Source organism: Aulostomus chinensis, chromosome 23, assembly GCF_037954235.1.
Source record: "Aulostomus chinensis isolate RoL2024-O1b breed Wild chromosome 23, RoL_Achi_v1.0, whole genome shotgun sequence".
Classification (NCBI taxonomy): Eukaryota; Metazoa; Chordata; class Actinopteri; order Syngnathiformes; family Aulostomidae; genus Aulostomus; species Aulostomus chinensis.
This window is the reverse complement of record NC_141342.1, coordinates 4575005-4594604: the sequence shown is the minus strand read 5'-3', so window position 1 is coordinate 4594604 and position 19600 is coordinate 4575005. Positions and strand designations below refer to the sequence as shown.

At 46.1% G+C, this 19600-nt stretch overlaps 2 protein-coding genes and 1 non-coding gene across 5 annotated transcripts in view; 1 reads left to right on the top strand and 2 right to left on the bottom strand.

Moving 5' to 3' along the window:
• spag9b (sperm associated antigen 9b) overlaps positions 1–8177 on the bottom strand; it is a 38150-nt gene extending 29973 nt beyond the window's left edge. For both annotated transcript variants that reach the window (XM_086196307.1, XM_086196306.1), the window contains exon 1: positions 7555–8177. In XM_086196307.1, the coding sequence (XP_086052433.1) occupies positions 7555–7854 (300 nt within the window). In that variant the 5' untranslated portion in view covers positions 7855–8177. The remainder of the gene's footprint in view (positions 1–7554) is intronic.
• Positions 8178–9649: 1472 nt separating this feature from the next.
• Positions 9650–19263, bottom strand: daglb (diacylglycerol lipase, beta). 2 transcript variants are annotated; one of them, XM_086195836.1, is made up of 16 exons: positions 19065–19117; positions 18480–18659; positions 18230–18381; positions 17542–17716; positions 17190–17457; positions 16920–17042; positions 16661–16788; positions 14783–14909; positions 14607–14690; positions 13660–13737; positions 13445–13525; positions 13136–13263; positions 12647–12715; positions 11708–11780; positions 11374–11627; positions 9650–10609 (listed from the first exon to the last, which is right to left on the bottom strand). In XM_086195836.1, exons 2-16 carry the CDS (start codon positions 18572–18574, stop codon positions 10411–10413), a joined length of 2034 nt encoding a protein of 677 aa, XP_086051962.1. In that variant the 5' UTR covers positions 18575–18659; positions 19065–19117; the 3' UTR covers positions 9650–10410. The 2 variants fall into 2 exon arrangements, with proteins under 2 accessions (XP_086051962.1, XP_086051961.1); XM_086195835.1 differs by having other exon boundaries at positions 18480–19263.
• A 263-nt stretch (positions 19264–19526) lies between these two features.
• trnaq-cug (transfer RNA glutamine (anticodon CUG)) lies at positions 19527–19598 on the top strand. Its single transcript has one exon. It is a non-coding gene; the product is annotated as a tRNA-Gln (tRNA).
• The last annotated feature ends 2 nt before the right edge of the window (positions 19599–19600 follow it).

Sequence of the window (19600 nt, the reverse complement as noted above, 5' to 3'; positions counted from 1 at the left end):
CTTGGTTGTTGGGTTGGCATCAGGCTGCTAAGCTGTTTCAGGTGGGGCTTCAAAGCCTGTTAACATGCGGTCTTGTGATGCGGGTGCTCAGGGTGTGGCTGCCGGGCCCTGTGGTCAGGCCCTGAGCTCGGGGCGGGTGTCATCACACATGATGTGAATCACCTGAGCACCCCGTTACAAGCGGTCTCTTCTTCTGTTCTTTGTGCTCATACCACAGTGAGACTGGGGGTGACAACGGTGTCGGCCGGAGGTAGTTCTCTGTGACGCATTTGTGAGTTCTTGGTAAGAACCGTTGTTTTGGGTTTTTTGGGTGATTTTATGAAAAAGAAAACAATTCACTCATTGAGGGGTCCAGATGTTTTCTCTGGTTTTTCTTCAGCTTAAAGTATTTAATCTAATAAGGACAACATCTTCGGTTGCGCTCTTTATCAAGCAGCATTTGACAAAACAGATTTTTCCCTACGATGAAACTTCGGCTCCTCTGTATGGATTTCACCAAAATCCCAAATTATCACCACTTATTTGGGGCTTGGAGGGTGAGAGATTTACAGAGAGAGAATCTAAAGAATTAAGCAGAGTACTGAAGTAGTTCCAGTGTAAATCCACTAAGAGCATTAACATAGAACTTGGCTAGACTGCCTGACTACAGACAGGAGGGTGCAGAGTTGAGGGTGCTAATCTGAAACAGAAATAAAGCTTTAAATCAATGAATTACAGGCCCGTGTTTTAGATAATATTACACTGCTTTGAGCACAAGGACTTGAGGCACATAATCCTTAAATTCACGCCAATTAACCACTAAATCCTCTTCACTAGAAGGAGCCGACAATCTCTCCGAACATCAGATCTACCACACCATCTTCCTCTCAGCCTGCAGCTCATCATATGACCCACACAGGAGGCTTGTACATATGACAACGCTCCAGAGAATGAGCGGCCCTGGGTTTTAACATGCGCTCTTCCCCCTGCGCTGCACGTTGAATGCTCCCTTTGTGCTTGAGTGCCAACCCACAAACACATGTGGCTGCAGCACAAGTGTGTGCATACACCCACACACACAGGGCGCTGCTGTATCGCCACTCAATTGACAGAGAGTGGAATTAGCTCTTCTGGGTTTATCGGTGTCTTGGCTGTGGGTTGCTACTGGGCCGTTTGGGAGGACTGGGACATGTACGGCCTCAGTCCAGCCAACGTAGCAGGATAACTGTACTACAGCAGCGTGGTGCACATCAGTCACTAAATCAAAGTGGAATCATTAAAACACAGACCGACTACTGCGCTTCCTCTAAATCACACAGTGGTTCTCGGTCGTGTGTTCATGATTGGCTGGTAGAACATTAGATTTCTGTTCCTGTTTACGTGCTACAGAGAAGTCTGTCTGACAACTGAAGACACCCACATTATGATTCCCCTCAGGAATGCCAGGAATGCTATCCTCCCAAAAACACTGGCACTACTTTTTAATGGAGGAGTAATTGTTTTTTTGGGTTTTTTTTAATAAACAAATCAAGTGTAAAAGTAGTTCTCATGCCTGCTCGAACCCAGTGCACTCATCCCCACTCATCAGTGTGACTGTTGTACGAGTTCCAAAACGCTGCAAAACTTCCAGTTCACCTTCACAAGACACTCACGTGTCTACAACAACTTCAACAACCACACGACTCCACATTTTACTGCAGTCACAGAATTATCAAACCTGACATTTCAAACAGCTAATCATGAAAATGAGCAGCTGATTTCTCCTTTGGGGGATCAACTACTCAGGGACAACCGACGAGGAGGAGATGGATGGCAGCTTCCAGGTTTGTCAAGAACCTGAACTGAACTGATGATGCATGAAAAGCCAAAGCATCACCAGGATCCACTGAAATACTTAAGAGGCATTTGAGTCACTCAGGACCAAGCTGGTGGATTGCCCGACCAGCCGGTGTTGCCCCCCTGCTGATAGTCAGTGGAGCATAAAACAAACAAACATTATCCCATCAATGACGATGAATCGGCTGGCACCAGTAGACCACCAGGGTCTCCTGTAGGTCACTAGACAGCCCTGACTGGCCAAGAGAAGAGAGGGAAGTGCTGTTTTCCCAGAGAATTTCCTGCCTTGCCTTTTCCTCTCCGCTGCTGATACAAACCTCAAACAGCACTTATTCCCCTGGGCTCAGAGCCCCCCCCGCATACATCTACAGAAGCAAATACTCCATCGCCTGTCAAAGTCCCTGTCATCACGGATGTTCATTACATCTTCAAATAATGAAACTTTACCTGGGTGTATGCTACCTCTTGTATTGCCTCTTTGTGAGTCTACACTGCAGGAAGAGCCAGCCATGTGTATTTAGCTAGAAGATGATGACGCCCGACGGCTAACAACAGCAAGGGAATCTTCTGGTATGATCCACGTCTTCTGAATCCGGCTGTGTTCAGAAATCCACAGACACTTGGATTTGAGCTGAAAAGCCAACAGGATGTGTTATTTTGTTGAAAACTTGTATTCTGTTGTTTGTTTTAAGCTCAAATCAAAGTGTTTATGGATTCTATAGCTCTATATTAGTCTGTTATGAAGAAAGACTTTAGGTACTGGTATGAAACCTCAGGTAATGTATCGGCTCAAATAGCAAACCTACTCATGTTACCTGCCTGGATTTTTGATTCTGCAGGTCAAACGATGACACCTTGTGCTTCTCTTCCATGACCTCATCCCGCGACAGTCACAACTACCTGTGGGGATAAGTGCCACATCCTGAGCGGCGATTGTTCCTAAAGCTGCGGTGCTGACATGCTCAGAGGGCAGCCCCTCCTGCTGAGAGGATGTCGAAGACCTGCAACGGCAGTTCAGCAGAAGAAACAAAGAGCAGTGGCTGCTGAGCTGAGGGAGAGACCAGAGCGTGAGGTAGTCACACAGAGGCCCGAGGGAACAACACTGATAAGAGTCCGTAACAAACTGGTGGAAAATCATACGCACAGTTCTATCTACAAGATTTAGTAACATGTTACGACATGACGTGAATTATTAACACGCTGCTTTGTGACCTGCTGCGCCTGTCATTCAACATTCAACGGTAAAGCCCGATGCCAAACACAAGGGAAACTGCAAGCTAACACGACAATCCCACATGAACATGGAGGCTACATCCAGTAAAGTCTGTTGGTCATACTGGTTTTCCTGGGATTAAGGAAAATAACAAGCCAGATTAAGTCTACAAACCCCAGGCAGGACGCTTGTGTGTGTAATTCCCAAACATACACAGGGAGGATTAAGAGGAAGCACGATAAAGAGAAGAAAACAGCATCAGGGCTGAATGCTAATCTTGCTGCTGTGTGATGAAAGCGCGAGGTCACAGTGGACGGTGGTGGGTGGGGTTGCATCGTAGTGGATGTGTTGAAATGTTCTGCCCCTCTAATTGCGTGACTGAAACCAAACAGCAATTCAACAATAAACAGGTGGTTACGCCCTCTCACCTCTCCGACAGGTTCCCCAGCACCAGTGACCGGCCGCCGTGCTGCGTCACCCGTGCTCGCACCCGTGCGCCATCGTGAAACGTTGGAAACGGAGTCGAGATGATGTCGTTAACTTTCAAGGTTCCCTTTTGTGTTTTCGGTAAAATAATATAACCAAACTATGCAAGCGCTGACAGTACTCACAAGAGTGAAAGCAGCAGGTAGAGCATAACACAGGCAGCAGGCGAATATCAGCTCACTCCTTCAACCCAGTTCTGATACATTCCTTCAGTTCCGATCTGATTCTGACACCGGAGCTCATTCCAGGAATTGTGTTTCAAGTTGTAGCACGGCAAGCTAGTAAACCACGAACCACTTAATAAATGAGCAAAAAAATATGCATGCATGGATCCATGATGGCTCTCATGAGGTGTTACAGGATCGTGATCCAGGACCAGCTGTGGACTGAATCTGGATCAGCGCCATCATTCAGATGTCCAGTCAATGGATGAGTTCAGCTGATCCGTGAACATCAGTACCAGCACCAGATTCCTGCAGCCCTGATCCAAGAGCCCGGCTCTAACCGCTCCTGAACTCTAATCAGGTACCAGACTAAAGACACAAGCCCTCAGTCATTAACACTTTAACTGGGCCAGAGAGAAAGCAAGCTGACAACTTCATGTTTCAGTACTTCGGTACTTCAAGCTTCACCTGATCCGCACTCTGGAATACCAGCCGGAATTACGCTTTAATATCGATTCATTGTTTGTTTCATTTTATCACCAGTGAGGCACGCTTCAGTGGGAGGTCCCATCATTGCTGTTCTGGTGTCCATCAATGAAATCACGCTCTAACGAACATGGTGCTAGGAGTCAGCCTGCTTGATCATCAAGGAAATGAGCAAAAATTACCAATGATTGTGAAACTTGATTAACTCAACAACAAAAAAAGAACACAAAAAAAGCACACACTTTTTTTAACAGTATTGTTTAACAATAAACAATACTTCATGTTATGTGTTGCAATGATGAGAACATTTCTGCACTGCTGATCAAAACATCAGCTGCAGTTATGTGGGCATGGTGTGCCTGCCTGTCACACTGACCTTTGACCACCAAAATCCAAGTGGACATTTGTGCCAAATTTGCCAAAACCGTCCAGTTGAGATGTTGCGGGAGCGGGACGGACGGGAAACACAGTGGCTGGTTCCCACCGCTACAGAGCAAAACAAAGCACGGCGGGTCCTCGGGCCCTCGGTGAGCACGCCGTCGCCACTTCTGTGCCCACACACAGTCAGAGCAGGTTTCTTGGGGACTCACAGAAAACTTGCATGACTATTAGAGACTGAATGATGCGTGTTAGTCACAGGACTCAACAACACAATGACGGAGCTGAAAATATTACACATCTGGAAGTTTGCTCACTCTCCCATGACATAAGGCAACAAACGATACAGTCAGCTGGGAACAGGAAGCTACAGTGCCCCTCCTAAGTATCTGGACCAGGCCGCATCGGCCATGGTTCCCCTCTTCAGCAGCCGAATGACCAATTTAAGTGCTGTTCCTCGGACAAGAACACAGGATGCAGGAGTTTTATCTCAATTTTTCTTTTTGTAGATAGAAGGTGGACGCGTGTGTAGCACAGTTTCTGTGCATTGTTAGAATGTGTGTTCAAAGCATGACAGCACCCAAAGAGGTACTGGCCTTTCAAGCACTCACAAGCAGTGGTCTTCCTCCCCTCCTGTATCACTTCTTAGGCCTCATATTTAGGCATGATTTAGCATATTTAGCATATATAACAGCAGCACTGACAGTCTGTAAACAGACATCCTTGAGCAGTTCAGGTTTTGTTGATGTAGCTGTCAGTCACCATCGGCTTCAAGCCAAGTACACCACGGTTCCTATCAGCGCTCGGTGATTAAGAGACTTTAAATCAAAATCATCACGTGGGACAACACGATTAGCCACTTGCAAAGGCTGTGATCTGGGGGGTTTTCCATTGTGTGAGAGACAATCATCCCAACCAATCAGACGTGTCTACTCCTCATGTATCAGTCACTGCTGTCCAATCAGAAGTGACCCAAGGCCACTGTGTACACGCCCACCAACAGAGAAAGAATTAGAAGATGCTCCACCATGGATACCCAAATGGCAGCTCGCCATTTCCTTGCTTTACTGGTTTAATAAAGCAAAGAATCTGTTCAGCTCTGAATGCCCCCCTTTGCCCTGTGCCACCGCTGCTCAGGGCTCCGCTGTCTGGCTGCAGCGTGCAGGCGGAGAGCGGAGATGACGGACAAAAGTCAGAGAACGATGCCATGAATCAGGCAAACGCAATCCAGCAAACGATGAGCGAGAAGTCACCCGCATTTAGGGAGCAACCAGAGCCCAACGCACGCGTAGTTGCATACTGTAAATGAAGTAAATACCCGTCTGTATCATGTACTATGTTTTTCTACGTTCTTCTTGTTTAGACCTTTAACTTCTTGTTCTTATTTTTGCTTTCTTTATCCTTACTTTTTAGAGTCTTAATCATAAATTCTCCTCCTTGCATTTGAATATGGAGCAAATAATAGTTTGATGGCATCGTGTGGCAATGTGCCGTCACGTTTTATAATTGTTATAATTATTATTATCATTATTATTACCCGGTGGCTGTTGAACTGAAGTTTGGAGAAAGAAAAAAAAAACCTTTGCAAATCAAATCCCAATTTCTTTCATAGAAATCGCAATAACATTTGTTTCCCCCACAACTGTTCAGATAAATTTCGACCAGTTTCCAGCACTCCTCCACACCTCTGAGGACAGTTTCACTGACCAGGCATGCAGCCTCTGAAACAACCGTTTGCACATGAAAACTAAACTTAAATAAGTTTCAAAATGTGTCACAGTCTATTTAACAACAAAAAAATAGTGGTAATTTACACGATTCCGCATGAAATCAACACGTAATCACAGAAAATCAATAGAAGCCGTCAGAGATTTTGCTCTGTCGATCCTAACTCAACCACACCAAGATTCAGAGATTTATTCATTTTTCCCTGACTTTTCCAAAACTGCCTGGCTTCTCCAACCCTCAGACTGATTTTTTCCCCCAATGACGTTTCGTATGAATGCTGGTACATGTTGCCGGCTCTTCCTGCATTCCGGGGGGGGGGGGGGGGGGGCAAAGACAGGATGCAGGAGAGTGAAATGACTCCAATTACTTGAAAGGCGAAACACACTTTTTGAACAGGAGTATGACTTTGGGTGACAAGAGTTACAAAGTGTTCATGTGTTTGTTCCAAGATAAAACACGAAACTGAAAAATAAAAGTTGTGAAAAACAACTTGAAATCATCGTGGAACATGAATCCACCGACACTTCAATTCTGAACTGAGGCAGCATCCAGGGGAACAGCCTAGGACTACTTTTTACAAAACATCTTCACAATTTTCAAAGAGCATCATCAACAAAGGACTTTATCACTCTTAGTTACAATGCAACACCCCAAAATCAGACTTGTGCTGGATCCAGCGTGCATGGGCACTCGGCCAAACCACTGCAAATGTGCCACTGCTCAAACAGAGCTGGTGCTGATGATGCCTGGGCATCAGGGAGACTTGTCCTCAGACATGAAGCCGAATCACCAGAAATCAAATCTGAACTTTATGGAAGCAGCAGCCCGAATGGTGAGCTGCTACAATTCATATTAATTCAGTCTTGAATGGGTGCCAGGAGGTAGTGACGTGACCTAGCAGTTGTAGTACCCTGAGAGCTTCCCCTGTAAAATAAGTGATTCGGTCAAATGAGACACCTTAAAACTCGAGTCCCTCCACCTTCATGAACCAAACCACCTTAAAACCCGCTTCATGAAGTTATATTCTTCTCTAATGAAGTACAGAGAGAGTAAATGTATTCACGCCGAAAAGAAGAGCGGGTTTCATTCTTTCATAAAAGCTAAAGATGTCTGTTCGATGGGATTTTATGTGTGGTCGAAAAGCATCGCAGCAGTGAACTGCCAGATTTTCGACTAGAGTTCCGTCAGTTTACGCTCCCGCACCGGAGCACAGTCGCGCAGCAGCCGCGAACCTGGAGCCCGGGACAGACACAGTCTGGCAGTGGTGTGGACTGGGTACCTCACCTCTTCGGCGTGTTTTCTCAGTGCTTTCTCGCGTTCGTACTGGGTCACTAGTTGCTCGTTGTCCTCCTTCAGCAGCTCCAGCTCCACTTCGTGCTCCTGGTTGACAGCGAACACCGAGTCCAAGTTCTCCAGCACGGCGACGACCAGCGGCATCAGCTCTTTCACAACGTCCTCGTCGTATTTTTCGATGAGCCGTTCAAACTCGCGGTATATGGAGCTAGCCAGACCTGAGACCCGCTCGGACATCATGGTCGAGTTGCCCGAGTCGTCCTGGTAGAGGACAACGTCGTCCAACTCCATTTTCTTGCCTCTAGTTGCACTTCTTTCCCAGCTAATGAGCTAGCAGCGAGCTTCAGCTGGCAGGAGGCTGCCCGCCTGGCGACTTCCAGGACAACTACAGACTGTTTCTAACACATAGCTCGACTGTTGCGAGTAGGACGGAGGAGACCCGGCACGCCACCAACGCTTGTGTCGCTCGCTCCTCTGGACGGTGGACTTCAGAAGCTCGCTAGCCTCGTAGCTAGCAGTGCTGAAAAGTCTACTTGGCTCCTGATTAGTTTCCCTGTCCAACAGATGAGCTCCCAGTGCTGCCTTCAGGGACAGTTGGAAACACGATAATCCGCTGAGAGGAGGTCGGGTTTTTGTTTTGTTTTGTTTTTTTCTTCTCCTCGGGACTTTATAGTGGATGAGCTACGTAATCCTGGAGGGGAAGTTCCAGTGGGAAGTTCAAACACTACAAGAAGGCGCGGCAAAAAAAAGATGAGAATGTATTTTTAGCTCGTCGATTCAAATTGCTAAAACTAAAACGAAAAAAAAGTTATTGATCAAACTTGGTTTTCAGTTGGCGTCTGAAGCGAAGAACACTTGATTCTCTAAAGCTAGTTTTCCCTGTCACTCAACAACTGCTGTACTTTACAACATTGATCCGTAATTTAGCTTTCTACACGACAGGCATAATAATATCTTTAAATGAGTTTTTTGATTTTACTGATTTATTAATCAGCATTCAATTTCCTCCCAATGAAATACAGAAGAAGAAATGTTCCCTCCAGTTACAGGATGATATAATTTAACAAGGAGGCCGAAGCTCACGCTTGTTATGCCAACCCTTTTTACAAAAAAAACAGCTTCTGCCAGGCAGCTCGGTTACATCATGACCTCACAACGAAAGAAACTTTCACACATCTGAGAGAAGTAAATAAAAAGAGAAATAAAGTTCTAAAACAATAATCCAACCAAAAGTCTCAGTATTTTCATCACTGTGACTCATCATACCTGATTTAAAATAAACACTAATAAAGTTCCATAACAATAATCCAACCAAAGTCATTAGTAATTTCATTTTTTTCATATCTGATTCATAAATAAATAAATAAGCCTCCATAACAGTGATTCAAGGTTTAAGCTTCAGTGACTTTATAATTGTGTGTCATACCCAAGTTACATATTTATGTCGTGCCATGGTTTTATACGTGTATTTAATGAGGAAAGCGAAATGCCCCTTTTTACTTCCTTGTCACAGCTGTTCCACAAGTTTACACCTCCAACAGAGACACATCTGTCCGATGTTTGTTCCTTCCTTCGTTTTCGTTTGGTTTCTTTTTTTGAAAAAAGATCTGGTCCTCTCAAATCATAGCGACTCTGCTTTCAAAGAGTTTGAGTACTGCGGCAAAGTAGCTTATTTTGTGCTTCGTATGTAATCTGTGCCATTTTAAACTCAACCAAATCATAAACTATGAAGACCGATTATCAATTCTTATGGCTCTTTCCTGGTAGCAAACTACCAACAGTGGTTAATTCACTCAGAGCTGGCAGAGAAGCTGGATTTTACGAGGACCTGTGAAGAGGACATGTGTTTTGACGGGGAGTCGCGCTTGCGTCACACACTAAACAGGGCCAGGGAGTCAAAACTGAAGCTAATCCCCGGTGATGCATTTACTGGAAGTATTTCAAAATTTCTGCGGGCTCCCTCCCGTCGCCTCAGACCAGTTTAATCTCATTTGTCAAACTTCACCACCAGCGTGGTTCGCTGTCGTTCAGCCCCACAGCTCGCCGCTGCTGAGAAGAACCACAGAGGAACGGCAGCTTCACAAAAGCTTTTATTTGCATCCAGGAATCAAATGCAGTCGATTGCGATTGTAAAATCTTTATGCAGGCATCAGTTGATTCAAACATTAATATTACCTGAAGGTAAATGATGTGATATCCATGGCAAGTAAACAGATCCCCAGGACGCTTAGTTACAATCTTCCTCCCTGTCAGGTGTCAGTCAGGCGCCATGCTGCTATTCACACTGCAGTAGAGAACTCACTGTAAACACACTGCACTTTTCTCTGCAGAACAAAGGGTTTTTCCATGACGCATAGGCACTCGATGTCTCATGACGCCACACACAAGACAGACCAACCACAATGACTACACAATAAAGACACATAGTTTGGACTCATGAGGAGGCAGAAGCTCCCCTCGCACCCCGGGCTCTTCGTCCCCTCAAATGAGGAAGACGAGCAGGGGGCAGCTTCTGCCAGTACGCCACTCACGCCAACAAAAGAAGGTACATCACTGACGTTACAGCAACTGTCACACACTGTGCACAACACGCACACTCAAAGATCATGGCTTAAGTTGCTCGCTCAAAAAGTAAAAATAAAACTATTTATTTCAATTAAATAATTAAAAGTGCGTTTTGATGAGGAAGTCCGAGCGCTTCTGCATGGTTCATGTCCCTTGTGCGGTAACGATCAAGCTTCCAAATGTGTCTTTGAAAACGAAACATTCCTGGATCGATGGATCAACGGCTTCATGAACCAAAGGGTGGACGATGCGGAGTTGGCGAGTGGAAGCGAGCCGTCCGATTCACACCGTGTTGTTGTGCTGGCTGTGGCTCAGGGACGATGGGCAGAGAGAGTAGGGCTTGTCCCTGGTCAGGCTGCAGAGAGCTCGCAGCACGATGTCAGGCATGTGATCCGCCAGCATCCTGGGACTGATCAGAATACTCCTGAACGCCATTTCATCAGACCACTCGGCTCGGTACCTGACCTCAGAAATACAGGATCTAGAGGAGAGAGACAGAGAGGAGAACCTTAGAGTACTGAGACACATCTGTAGGCTCGCTCAGAGATCTCCTTTACTGGACTTTAGTAGATTGGGTTGTTTTTTTTTTTTTTACTCTTTGTACTTTGGCCATTTATTGTTCAGACAACTTTTTAATTTCACTCGCTAAATTTCAACACCAATATTTCTGCATTCTTCTGCTTCCATATCACCAACAGGCTTGTGAGCTGCGTTGATGATGAAAGCTGCCCCGTGTGAGCGGTAGCGTTCAGCTGGACTGAGCAGCGAGCACGTTGTTTCAAGATGCACCGCACCCTTTATTTAATAAAAAGAGACTGAGTAGGAAATACTTTTTATCTGAATTAGAAGGGTAATTTCACGTGAAAGAAAATCTGCTTTGTTTTTTATATCCTAATTTGATTTTGTTTCAGCCTCGCTGACAAAATAATACCAGTTACTTCAGATGAAACAGGGCCACACGGGGCTGCTATGTTAAGGGCGACACCTAGTGGTAAAATTTGGTAAAGCGGCCCAACGTGAAGCTGAAAATCACCTGACTGAAAACATCAGTCTGAAGTCGATGAACCAGAATAACGGTTGACGCATGGGTCTGAGTGTAAAATTTGGGGGGACGTTATTTGTGATAAGTGCAAATTGTGGAACTACAGGGAACCAAAGCAAACTAAAGAATTCATCTTTGCTTTCAGGAGCCAGCAAAGCTTTTCTTCCTCTTTAGCTCATATTGACGCAAAATCTGATACCGACCTCCGAGACGGCCCGTCCTCCAGGATATGAAGAACACGTCCAGGCAGGAAGAGAGGCAAGTGTGTAGCTGTGTGGGCGGGTGAGTCATCTGACGCAAGACTCTGATAGGAGGATGAGTGACGGATCATCAGTGACTCCTCCCCCAGCAACGGCTGGCTAAGCTCCTCCTCCCTCCTGTTGTCCATCTCAGTGGGGCAGTCGTCAGGGTCTCCTCCGAACAGCTCATACCAGCATCCCTGCAGCAGGATGCGGTACTGGAACACAGTAACACACCGATTGGAGCTTGACACCCAGGCGGGAAGCGCCACCAGCATCAGTGCACGGCAGGTCTTACCTTCGGCTTGTTGCAGTTCGAGACAATCTTGAGTATTCTTCTCTTCAGATCCTCCATATTAGGAATGCTCAATCTGTCCAGACAGAGAAACCCAGAGCATGTGAGTCGCCTTAACTTTCCACCTCTGTGTGCCTGTAATAACAGGGCGGCACTAAATATAGAGTCCCCGTCCACACGCATCCAGAACACAGACCAGACCACAGCACACTCACACTGGCCCTCTGAGCAGAGACCACAAAGCTGCCGCGAACACACCAACACTCACTGACCACAACAACGTCACAATAAACCCAATTACCCACATGGAATCAGCATCAACACACAAGCCGAGTCCCAAATCGCACACTTCCACTGAACACTTATTATTTAGAGAGCACAAGCAGAGCACTATTGGCGTGCTTCAAGCTGTTGGAGCGTTGGGCACCATCCACCCTCAACGAACGCCATAATGGTGGCACGGCCACAGGGGTTATGAGTGACCTGGCGGCAGTGAATGTCTCCGTGTTGTTCAGCTCTAAGCTGGATGTGCTTTTGCACCACTACGTGTAAGAACTGGTGACAGACGGCCACCGTCACTCACGTTTGTTGGGTCTGTAAAGGTTTTGTACAGTTGGTGTGTTAGCTGTGGTTAGCATCCGCTTGCTAGCTAGCTCCCACGCTCCCAACCATGCGTTTGGTTGATATTCTCGTCTTTACAACAGAAAATTCTTCAGCGACAGTCACCTGAATTCTGTTTGCAAGTTGGAGTTCAAAAAAAAAAAAGTGAAAGAAGAAAAAAAGGTGGGTGGAAAACAAAACGACCACTACTTCTGGTAGGCCGTGGAAAACTGCAGTGCATGATTTGGGACCTTGGTCAAGATTAGTGAACCACACAGGAAGTGTACTGAATCCAAGCGAGCTGCAGTCTCCTGCTGCTGCTGCTGCAGCGTCCTGTCCTACCTGGGAACCAGATCCTTTCCCAGCACCACGGAGACCACAAAGCCCTTGGAGTAATCGGCCAAGGCTTTACTGCACACAAAGACACAGGGAACAGTAACATCATCTCACTGTCATCGACAGAACTTCATTAATACTTTCATCATTAAACACAACATGTTGGACTCATTTTCATTTTACTGGACTAGCAAGAGTGGGAAGTTAACTAGCCACTTCTTGAAATACACTTAAAGCCTCAGAGTGGCCCTGGAGAGAAATATACATAAATAACTCATTCCCTCAATTTATTCAATTTGTGGCCATGACATATACTTTGTTCCCTCCTCAATTTCATTATTTTATATCTTTCAAAAAGTTCTATCTTGCAGCCACAAACTGATTAAATTGAGGGAGCAAGTTACAATTTGTGGCCTCAAAATAATGGATACAAGTTCTCTCCGAGGCTCAGGGTTCAACACGGTTCTGCAGCTTGCGGTCAGGGAAGCTCCTCACCTCAGGAGGCCCCCTGGTGGAGAGAAGGAGTAGCACTGCAGGGTGGGGAAGGAGCTGCGCAGCAGGACGGCCAGCAGTGCAGCTGTGCCTGCACCCAGACTGTGACCAGTGATGACCAGTTTGTACTCCTACAAGCACAGCACACAGGGTTTAGGACCAGTGGCAACCGAACTCCATTCTAGATTAGAGCTCAAGTCATGAAGGGGGACCAACATGATATGTTAGTCCACGTGCACCGGCCAGATGAGTCAAAGAAGTGAAATGACTGCAGAAGATGACAGCAGCACATCGTCAGTGCGCCATTCTTACCGGAGCGATGGAGAAAGCCTGGTTCAGGATACCGTCGTTGACCAGCTTCTTATAGATGTACGAGGCAGCCTGGCATATTCCCTGTAGGAGTCACACACACACACACACACACACACACACACACACACACACACAAACACACACACACACACCTCTCAGGAAACACACACCAGTTTAACCGGAGGAAGGGATGGAAGAGGAGGAGACATAGCTACCTTATGAGCGTAGCAGGCTCCAGACACACCTTCTATAGGCAGGTTCTCACATTCAGCAGACAGGTCTGTCAGGACGTCCTGCAGGACACACACACACACACACACACACAAAATGACCCTCAGATCTAACTTGTAAATATGATATAAAAACGTTTTTTTTACAGTAGGGAGTCATAACGGTGGATTTTTTCCCTGATATGCAGGTATTTAACAGCTGATTTGGCCAATCGTCAACGTTTCCTGATTTTGAAGTGGTTTATATCAAAACAAGTTCATATAATATTCACATTTCATACATACTGAGAAATAAAGTCATAAACATTGTAGATTTGAAAAAAACAAACAATTACAAAAGCCTACAAACCACAGATTTATTATTGATTCTTCATGGCCGACATCTGCAGATACCGTGACGTCATATATCAGTCGTGCAATATCATCACGCATTCCTACCTGTTAGGTTGAATATTTTGTATTTCGACAAATTACTTTTGGACTCATGAACATGAAACTGTTAAATGCTGTTATTTATAGTTGATAAAATCCTTCGTTTAAATGTTCTAAACTGAGGCAGGTTGCATGTGGCCTCTGGGAGACGGCAAGACAGGCTGGGAGGGACACCCTGAGAGAACGTCCTCAGAGTCAACGCTGGACCAACACTTTAGCCTGTAGGTGCACAGAACACATCTATATATTTCTACCGAGTAATACACACCAATACACAGGCACGGGTGTTGATTCACTGCTCCACAAAAACACACACCCTCGCTCCCCACACTTCCACTTCCTACTTCTTTTTGTGTAGCACTATTTTCAGGGTGGAGACATTTGGTATCAACATTTATCAGTCTTGATTTTCTCTCAGTTCAGAGGTCATCTGTTCAAAGTGTGAAGGCTGGCAGAGGAGGAAGCGAGGCAGCGCTTGAAGAAAGTGTGCGTCCTCTTACCTTCAGCGACAGAGTTCCCCGGACAGCCACCAGAACAGCCTCCCTCTTATGATCCAGAGCCACGAAGAACGGGATCTCATAGATCTGCAACACCCCCCACCCCAGTTAAATGACGGGCAGAACAAACCCGGACAGTTTCCACCGTCCCTGAGACGAAGAGGGAGCCGGTCGCCTACCTGGTTGTGGAAGCTGACGTAAATAAAGTCTCTGTACTGCAAACCAGTGCTCTGCAGGATGGAGGAGAAGTGACAGCCGAGATGGTCTCCCCCGACGATGTCATACTCAGCTGCACGAGACCTGCAGCTAACACACACACACACACACACACACACACACACACACACACACACACACACGCGTGTTTACTATGGTAAACAACAACCAGCTGTTTTGAGGAGTTCCCTGTTCAAGGTGCAGTTTTGAACCTCTTCACCAGATTCAACAGCATTTACACTCCGTGACCAATCGAGATGAACCTCACGTCTTCTAATACACACAATCCAGCAACAGATTCCTTCACAGGCTTCATAAAGTTCCATTTGTATGGAATTGGTTTGTTGATTTATTTATTATTCTGATATGGAATTCGTTTTCAAATGGCAAAGACAAAACAAGAAGACAAATATTTAGCTTGTTTATTCTAAAGCTCCTTTTGGGTGCTGTAATCTGGGGTGGCGTGAAACTACACTGAGAAGTTTCCAATATCTGGATAAACTCAATCGTTCAAAATGGACAAGACAAACTTGGGGAAGCCCGGTTCTATCGGCATGTGATCGGTGAGCCCAGATACTTGTCTTTTTTCACGGATCTGTCAGATCAGCTCACATTCCTATCAGCCCAGCTTTGCTCAGGTCTTTCTCAGAGGAGCAGGAAACAATTTTTGTAATCATGACGGGATTTATGAGCTTTACTTTATGTTTTAGGAATTTTTTACGATTCACTCTTTCAACTTCCCAATGTTTACATGCGTTTTTCATTCCGAACAAAATTTGTAGAGCATGTAAACTTGTTTTAATGCAGATGATATGGACATCTGTAAAAATCAGCTACTGGTCGAATCAGTTGTGAAACATCAGCATGTCAGAAATCAGCAGAAAATCCATTCTCATGCATCCCGGGACAGAATTCAGGATCATACCGTCACAATCCTTCTGTCTGATGAACACACCTGCAGAGCAGCTTGTTGGTGCCATCATGAACTGCTTCTATCGGCCACCCGCCATCTCTCCCACTACACCTGAATACGTTTAAAAGCAGACTGAGTCCTCCCACTGCCAGTAGCTGCCTTTCTCTTCTCTCCTGTTCTTGTCTGGCTCACTTTTAACAACATGAACAGTCGACAAGACAGTAAACAGACCAGCACAAAGCAGCTTTGAACAACAGACTGGAGCCAAAGATGCTTGACGTTGCAGACGGGTTGAATCTGAGACACACAAAAGGCAGCAACAAGTTGCTCAAGCTCCACAGTGTAGAACATACACCACCAGTGGCACGTGAGCTCCCTCAAGTGGTATGGGGAGGATTCACAAGAGGTTTTCCAAAATATAACAAATCAAAACATTTAATAACAGAGAATACCATCAAAACAGTAAATCGTGTTGAATGAAGGTACATAAACTTCCAACCAGCGAGGCCCTCTGAGGACACGTGGTGGCCCCCTGCTGGAGCTGAGGAGAGTCGCTACGCTACTGTCGTCAACTTTGGTCATCACGGTTCTACTCGGAGACTGTGATTTTTATCTGAGGAGGTGCTGAGTTCAAGGGTTTGAGAATGCCTGGTATATTTCATCAACAACTCCCATACTGAGTTGATGAAAAATCACTGAACAATCCCTGTGTTGATCTGAGGTTTGTGTCCCTTCACTGCTCATCAGAGCCTGAGCTGATAAACACGCGGGTCTGCTCAGGATCATTTGTCCCGTGACTGAAAGCTGAGTTACACTGGTCCCTTGCCAAAGCCTGAGGTTAGAAAGCAGCTTCAGTCGGAGCTGTTTCTCTAATGCTGCAGGTCCTCTAGAGCTTTTACTGACTCAGCTGAACAAGAGCCCATCGTACCAGTCTCCACTGAGCCTGCAGGGTCCAGTCAGGGGGTTGGAGTAAATGTACAATGGCCAACCATATGCTGCCGCAGCGAAGCGCATGCAGTGGACGGCTTTCTCCAGCTCTGTCTCCAGATCTTCTCCCTTTGAACAGTGAAAACAGGTAATGGTTGAAGATACTGTTGAACGTGAGCGATGTATGAGACAATAAGACACAACTTCGTAGAAGATGTTGGTTTCCCACTGGGATGTGACAGACACAGACTGGTACTAACAATGGGAGAGGACGGGCTGTGGGTGACCAGGACATCAGGGTCTCTGCTTTGCTCCATCTTGTCCTGCTCCTGGTGCAGCAAAGCCAAACCAGCTGCGATGTCACTGGGAACAAGGTCCGTGTCCTGCGACACACAAACATACATTTCTAATGATCCAGAGGATTTAATGTTGAAGTCTTACATTCTACTTCACACTTGGTTCCTTCTATCACTTAATCTGATTCCATGTATGACCTCCCTCCCGCCAGATGTAAAGGAAGAGACCCTTACAGAGAAGAATCCGCCGACAAGCTGTGCGATGCTGGAGAACGCCGCTCGGTGGCTTTCGTCCTGCGGAAGACAACAACACAACAGCCGCAGCCTGCTCTCCCACACTTTGACAGCCAGAGAGCGCGCTGTGGAGAAGAACTGGGTTCCCCCGCTGCTCTCCATGTCTCGCACCCCCAGAGGCTCCATGACAGCGGCCGGAGGGCGAGGGTTGCCCATTGGGTCAAAGACAAACACCACGCCTATCGCGGTGAAGAGCAGGATGATCCAGCTGTCACAAACAACAACAGAACATCTCTTCAGCAAATATTAAAAAGGATCTGCAGCTCCAAGTTTGTAGGCCAAAACCACCCACCTGGCAACCACGGCTGCAATGACAGCCCCCACGGTGGCGGGGTCACAGCCTTTGCTGTCATCAGACACCCAGACGGCCCCCAGACAGGCCCAGACCAGCTCCGGGAGGTAGAGGAGGGCCCTCAAGTAGACCAGTGCAGGGATAGAGCGACGCGCACCAGGGTTTGTAATGGTACCTGAGAAACAATCACCAACATCAGTCAAATCAAATCAACAAGTCAGAACCTGTGATTTCTTCAAGAGCAAACTAACGGTTGGAGATTGTCCCACCGACGTTTCAAAACAGAACCATTGAGCAAGACGTGGAACGGAAACACTCATGAGTCATGCAATGGCTCATGTGCTCTGCTCTTCCGATAGAAATCCTTTGAAATGATGAATTCAATTCGATTGATTACACTTGCACACCGCAACGTCTACTTCCCAACATGTCTCAACAGTTCTGTCAAAGAATGTAGAGACTAGGCTGTCCCTCACAAGAGCCAGACAAGATAACCAACGGAGAAGAGAAGAGCATCTGTGCTCTTGTCTGGCTCTGGGGAAGACAGCCTACAAGCGTAGTTCTCAAAAAGGTGGAGAGTTCCTTCCACATTTGTTACCCTGCCATATCCAAACGGCTGTTCTTATCCTGATATCTTTAAACATCAAGTAGATCGAAATGAGAGGTAGGAGATGTGACACCCACTCACCTTGGGCACTGACGTACACAATTGCACACAGCGACAGGATGATGAGTGCCAATACAATCAGCAGTCCAACCAGGTAGCTGTGAAGAATTCCTCCCCCGCTGCAAGTAAAATGACCCTTGTGGTACGTGTACAGGATCATGGTGCCAATCCACCTAGGGAGAGAGGAGGAAGACACGAAAAGGAGAGTTGATCCCATGTGATCCCCGAATAGTTGGCGTTTAAGGGGACAACGATGTAGGTGTTGACATACCACAATACACGGACGAACAGCTCGAAGGATCCGGGGAAAACAAGGTCGTCACTGGCGATCCCCCACCGCCGACCAAATACCACCATTCCAGGCATTTTAGCGACACACGAGCAGCGATACCTGACGAGCCAACCGATCCCTCTACAAGCTGGATGTCAATCTCTTCAAACCAACCTCTGACTGAAAGCGAACCATTGTTGCTTCATACTGGTTTTCTTACGTTGCCTCACTATTTCAGCTGTTTTCCGCCTGAGCAACTACAAGCTATTGCTAACAACACTCGGGCGCGTGTGTACCATCTTAGCTAGCAGTCATCACTGCGACTTATCAACACATAGCTTGACTAACATTAGACAATGTTGCTCACGAAAGCTAGCAGCCTCTATTTTGTGACGTGACTAGCCACTAACAATAGCTATCTAATGTTAGCTAAAAATAGTCTAAACCTTTTCCGAGAAATCGGGTGTGATTATCCTTGAAAACACCGCTAATTTAGCTGACAGGATTCGAAATCCTTGTTCTACAGCTTAATTATTAATCTCGCAAGTTAATTGAGCAACATAAAAACAAAAAAATTGTGTAAACCTGAATTGTTTTCATCAAAAACCAGCCGTGTCCGTCCACTAAAAATTACCTCCTGCAACAAAGGGTTGAATAACAGTTCCGCTGTTGCGTTTTTCTCATTATACCACTCACGAACACCAGCGCCCCCTTTTGGTATATGGTATTATTTTCATACACGCCCTGAATCCTACCGCAGCCAGGAAGAAATCAAATCAAAAGCATAAAGCACATTTCACGCGTCAAGTGCAGCTCAATGTGCTTCGTTTTACGGGAAAATCAAACGGATGTCTCGTCATTAGGTGTTACCGATGCAGTGCCAGACGGGTAATTCGGCACAGCATCTCCATGATGCGCACTCTTGACTACTCATGCAAACGTTAACTGGATTATGAGATAGTTGAGTCAGTCACATTGGTATTTCTTTCATTTGCAATTGAATATGTAAAGATACAAATTTATAATCTCCAACCCTTTTCGGTACGTGGTTCCATGGTGTAATGGTTAGCACTCTGGACTCTGAATCCAGCGATCCGAGTTCAAATCTCGGTGGAACCTGT